The following is a 6000-nucleotide window of genomic DNA, read 5'->3' as shown; positions in this document are numbered from 1 at the left end:
ATTCAAACATAAAATTTAATTTGACAAAAAATTCATATTTGAATTATATATTTGGCGACTTTTTTTATTAATCTAGGATGATACAAATAAATATGTTCTAAAGATTTTCTACTTTTTGACAATGAAAATTCAAACACCTTTTTAATCTCTTGTGCTCGAACTAGGATCTCTATTATATTCTCTATACACACCCACACACAATTTCAGATTATTCGCACACAATAAATAATTAAATATCGTTATGTTTATTGAATTAGAGTATTAGTAGGTTAGTGTGTTACTCATTTATTAGCTAAATGTTATCTAAACTCTAATGACTCATTTTTTATCGTTTTGTAGATAATTTGAAATTAGAATTTAAGATTTGTATCCAATTAGATTATCCTTTTTTCTCATATATATGATTCAAATTATCTAAAAATCAAAAAACAAATCGGATATATGAATTTTCGGATAAGATCAACGGATCAACATATCATATCGATCGAATCGAATTTTGTACACCCTAATCTAAATTTCGAATCTTGATATTAAAAAATTATTTTAATAATGAATTTTTACAATATTTATTAAGATTAATTAATAGATCGAACATCTATACTTAAAAAAACACTCATGTTTTACATTTCATTCGTTCAACCACCTTTATATATATAACGCATACACAGTTTTATATTAATATTACGGATATGGGTATCCATTATATATATTTTATTCCTCCAACTTTTATATTAATATTACGGATATGTGTATCCATTATATATATTTTCTTTCTCCCACTTTTACATTAATATACAATTTTTTTGACAAGATAGAACCTGTTAGTTATATTAAAAATGAAAAAAATATTCAAATAATAATGAAGGTTTATAATTACGATTGTAAACTAAACACATAATAATGATAGTTTCATATAATTATTAACATAAGAAATTAGTCACTTAAGATCACTCATGAACCATAAAGAAGGAAAATGTTAAAAAAATCTAACCAAATAAACTCGAACAAAAGATAAATATAAATAAATATGACCGTATTGGTAAACAAACCACAAAAGAAGACCAATCTATTGAAAGACCACCTACAAACCGCAAATCAAATCAAACGACGAGAGAAAATTATCAACGACTCAAATCACGTATCTAAATCCAATACGAGGTCTAAAGAAGGGAATATCAACACGATAACAAAAGCGACATCTTGATCAGTCGATGATGTTAAATCTAACCCTGAGAAAAGAATAAACAAAAATAACGATCAAATGATCGAAAACATACCAAAAGACTAAAAAAAACGTGTTATAAAGATAAAAAAATATGTCTCAAAGACATAATTATTAAATAAAAATAATAAATATTGGTGATCAATGACCAACGCTAAAATTAATATTGTCGTCAAAGAAAATAACAATGACTAAACAAAAAGAAAAAAAAACTAGAGTCGAAAACCCTCCTTATATTACAGATGTTTTATTCTATCACTTATTTTTAAATTATATAATCCATTATTGGTCACGTTTTTTTTATTTCACCGACTTTTCCTGTTGTTCGTGTCCATTATGTTGTGTAGTATTATATATAATATTAAATATAATTATTTTAATTTATTATTTAAAATTATATTTAAATAAAATAATTTTCTCAATAATAACAAATTAAAAAAACTTGAGAAGTAAGATATATCATTTATCTTTCCTAATAAAACAAGACACTAATCAAAGTATCACAATGTCGATTTTCTAAGCGAAATTAACAATTTTAGGATAATTTGATAACCAAAAAAACGATAAAACAAAGTATTGTCAAAGGGGCTAATAGTTTTATTAAGCCTTTAAACAAGTAGTCCGTCGTTTCGGGTTATATAAAGTTTACTCTGCCCCCATTCTCTTGCATCTATATCCCATCTCTGCCACCGTTCTATTCTCATCTCCGCCACACCACCACCGCCACCAGCGTCCAATAGCCGGCCAATCTATCGCCGACGGTAACCCTGCAATGGTGTTCTTAATACAGCAAAGCAATCTAAGCGTTGGTATACTTGGTAATCTATTAGTCAATGTTCTGTTTTTCTTTTCCGTTTATGGCTGCATAAACCTCATCCTATGTGGATTTTCTTTTCATTTTTCTTTTTTAATATGCCAAATATTTCGATCTTTAAAATTAAAACGTAGTTATTATACTTTAATTTTAAGACATGGAGTTCATAATTTTGGGGTAAACTACACGTTTAATATCATAATTATCATTTTGTTTAGTTTTGGTCACTAAATTATTTTTTTTAAAATCATATCTTTTTAGGCAAATAGAATTATAGAAGGAGATAATGGATGAAATAGGTCTAAAGGCTGCACACTCGGCAGTTTTCAAAGACTCGGATTCACTTGAAGGGATTTGTACTAGAATTGAGGGTTATGATTTCAACCAGGGTGTCAACTACTCCGGACTTCTCAAATCCATGCTTTCCACAGGCTTCCAAGCTTCCAATCTCGGAGAAGCTATCGAAATCGTCAACAACATGGTCGGTTTCTCGAATCATATCGAATCTCGACTGATTTTCTAAACTTATTTACCCAAATGTAGCATAATGTTTTGGATTTGTGTGAGCTTAAATGCAGATAAATTGGAGGCTTTCTGATGAGACAATAGCCGAAAACGGCAGTGAAAAGGAGAACGATCCCACCTACATAGAATCCGTGAGGACCAAGGTGTTTTTAGGTTTTACATCGAATCTTATTTCGTCCGGCATTCGAGAAACCGTTCGATATCTTACTGAGCATCGCATGGTGAGTTCCGAACAGGACTTTCTTTTATACGGTAGTGCCCGCCTGTCTCTTGATTTAACCGGTGTTGCTTTCGGAATGATTTTAGGTAGATGTAATAGTGACGACGACCGGTGGCATAGAAGAAGATCTTATAAAGTGTCTTTCTCCTACGTACAAGGGTGATTTTTCGCTGCCTGGTGCTGAGCTGCGTTCAAGAGGACTGAATCGCATTGGTAACTTGTTGGTTCCTAATGATAATTACTGCAGATTTGAGGATTGGATCATTCCGATTCTTGATCAGATGTTAAAGGAACAACTTGAAGAGGTACTTTCACACGCACATGCATGTCATCATACCCTATGTGTCTAAATTACGACCAATCGGATCTTAAATTTTAAATATTTTATATCAGTTTTTTATGACATTTTAAATTAGTCCCTAAACTTTAATATTCTTTATCAATCCACGAACTATTAATATTAATTCATTTTGTGCCTTTTATTAACATGTTGTAACTCTACTAGTATAGAACATGGATCAATTTAGAACGTGGACATAATTTATAGATTCATATAAAACGATTTAAAGTTTATGGATTAATTTAAAATGAGACTGAGACATCCTACAATTAACTCTTAAATACATATGTCAAAGGTCTCACTATTATTTTAAAATTTAAAATTTTATCCTCATACTTTAATTTTATCTAAATCAACCCAACAACTATAAAAAGTTAAAAGTAACTTTTTTAAGTCTTTATGTTTGTAGTTTTTATCAAATTGATCTTTAAAATTTGTATATATAAATGATTGAAAAATTATATTGTTTAGTTAATGATATTTTTATTTATTCTTAAAGATTAAGGGTCAAAATAAAAAAAAAAATGAGACTAAAAAATTATTTTACCTTTTTATAGTTCCCAGGCCAATAATTAACATTAAAATTTAATAAAAGTTTACGGAGTGAATATGATTTTCAATTCAATGTTGCAAAATCAAAGCATGAAATTAAGCTTTAAATTTTAAAATAGTATAAGAACTCACAACCCAGGAGAAAAGAGAAGTATCAGTCGAGAGCTTTTAACCACCTATTTTAGAGATTGCCGACAATCAGCATATTCTTTTAAATAAATTTATTTGATACTCGCATCTGAATATGTAACACAAGTCAAAATGCCATACCCTCTAATTAGTCTGATAAGTATGAAATGGCACAATGATTTTTGGTTTCGACAGAATGTGTTGTGGACTCCATCAAAGCTAATTGCTCGGCTGGGACGAGAAATAAATAACGACAGTTCTTACCTCTACTGGGCATTCAAGGCAAGCCTCCTTGCTTTTGTGTTAGTATCGGTATAATTAACATTCATTAACTGTGGATCCATTGAAGTCCTCATTTTTTTGTTATCTATTTCTATTTTCCAGAACAAGATACCTGTTTTCTGTCCCGGATTAACAGATGGCTCTTTAGGGGATATGTTGTATTTTCATTCGTTTCGCAGCCCCGGTCTGATAATCGATCTAGTGCAAGGTACGTCACGACACATATCCGTATTCGATATTCATACTCAAGTTTAAGTAACGTTGTTTTGAGCAGATGTTAGGGCGATGAATAGTGAAGCAGTCCTTGCAAGTCCTAGGAGAACAGGAATGATAATCCTGGGAGGCGGATTGCCGAAGCATCATATCTGTAATGCTAACATGATGCGTAACGGTGCCGATTACGCTGTTTATATAAATACAGCACAAGAGTACGACGGGAGTGACTCTGGAGCCCGTCCGGACGAGGCTGTTTCCTGGGGGAAGATACGGGACTCTGCTAGGACAGTTAAGGTACATTGTGATGCAACAATTGCTTTCCCTCTGCTGGTAGCGGAAACATTTGCTTCGGGGTCGAAAAAGTTTTCGGCCTAGTTGGATTTCTTTTTTCTTTTCCGAAGTGCAGATTCATCTGTGTATTTTATTATCGATCTGCTCTGGTTATTGAAATTTCTTGTTGTATTGTGGATGTGATTGATGAACTTAGTGAACTTTATGTGGCTTTAAATGGCTGGTAATGTCACCATTCTCCTCTTACAAAACACTATTTAATGGTTCAAGAATATGTAATTCGTATTAGGAGTGAGTAAAATTCAACTCGATTTGAAAATTGACTCGTCGTTAAAAAGTTTGACTTGACTTGTAATTTCATAAACTCGATTCGGTTCAAAAAAATTCAAATAAAGTTTGAGTTATAAAATAAGACTTAAATAAAAAAAATTAGTAATTAGTCGAACCATCGGACTAGTGGTGGCATGATTCCGTGGAAGAAGTTGTAAAAGGAGTATGCAACTTAGTGGGATTGAGGAGCCTTTGCTTGTACCTACCAGATTACCAACATTTAGATTATGTTTCATTCATGTATCCTTCATTAACATGTTTCAAATTCACTGTTGGTCATCATAAAAGTAGAAGCATCTGACGTGTACCTGATAAAGTTGAAGCCGAATTCACAAAATGGAACCAATGTTTGAAGTTTGTGAATGGTGAAAATATCCCATTTCAAATAAGATAAGTACTTGTGTTTTCTTCCTCGTTCTGCTTGGACCGCCATGAAAACGCTACGAGTCTATCTGAATTCGGGAACGAGAACATGCTAAAGCTGAAGTTTTGCCTGTTGGTAGATTGCGATAAGATGGAAACGATTATTGATGGAGATGAAGTTGAATGGGAAACTCAGCCAGATCATCTAATGCATACTTTTTCTCCAATCAACAATGAAAAAGATGTGATGACACAATTGTTAGAAGGTAGAGATCGTATGGCGGAGTCGATGCCGTCACGAGGCTTGCACGTTCCTTCATCCATGACTCGACCTTACTTAACCATCCGTGGACCTGCACGGTTGAATGTAAGTGTATATACATGAATTTGCAGAGCAAAACTCACACAACATTAGCTTTCTCCTGCTAAATGACTCTCCTGGTTTGGTCATCTCGTTGTCACATGCAGGTTGAAGATAAACGAGGGTTTTTACATGCTAATGTTAGGTATAAAAAGAGAAAGGAACGTGATCCTACGATGATGCATGCAAGCAGAACAACCGCCGCGACCTCCACCACCACCAAAACTAGCATTTTTGAAAGCCATCGGCAAAGAGGCCTAAAGGAAGAAGAAAAGGATCACAAACAATGTAAAACAAGCTGGAAAGAGCAGAGAATTGATGCATGAAAAGACCATATCAAGGAATGTTTAGTGAC

At 32.7% G+C, this 6000-nt stretch overlaps 1 protein-coding gene across 1 annotated transcript; it reads left to right on the top strand.

The window, feature by feature from the left end:
- Positions 1-2322: 2322 nt before the first annotated feature.
- Positions 2323-4731, top strand: LOC120213400 (deoxyhypusine synthase-like). The gene is made up of 6 exons (XM_039211559.1): positions 2323-2517; positions 2615-2782; positions 2868-3086; positions 3998-4084; positions 4187-4292; positions 4359-4731. Exons 1-6 carry the CDS (start codon positions 2323-2325, stop codon positions 4673-4675), a joined length of 1092 nt encoding a protein of 363 aa, XP_039067490.1. The 3' UTR covers positions 4676-4731.
- The last annotated feature ends 1269 nt before the right edge of the window (positions 4732-6000 follow it).

The sequence above is a fragment of the Hibiscus syriacus genome, unplaced genomic scaffold (genome assembly GCF_006381635.1).
Source record: "Hibiscus syriacus cultivar Baekdansim isolate YM2019G1 unplaced genomic scaffold, ASM638163v2 tig00110020_pilon, whole genome shotgun sequence".
NCBI classification, from domain to species: Eukaryota; Viridiplantae; Streptophyta; class Magnoliopsida; order Malvales; family Malvaceae; genus Hibiscus; species Hibiscus syriacus.
The sequence above is the reverse complement of the archived record's forward strand: the minus strand, read 5'-3'. Positions and strand labels throughout refer to the sequence as shown.

Excerpts from the sequence above, each read along its gene's own strand:
- LOC120213400 (XM_039211559.1), top strand. The coding sequence starts at position 2,323 with ATGGATGAAATAGGTCTAAAGGCTGCACACTCGGCAGTTTTCAAAGAC. Across the intron at positions 2,518-2,614 it reads TCGAAATCGTCAACAACATG|ATAAATTGGAGGCTTTCTGA; the intron begins GTCGGTTTCTCG and ends GCTTAAATGCAG. Across the intron at positions 2,783-2,867 it reads ATCTTACTGAGCATCGCATG|GTAGATGTAATAGTGACGAC; the intron begins GTGAGTTCCGAA and ends GAATGATTTTAG.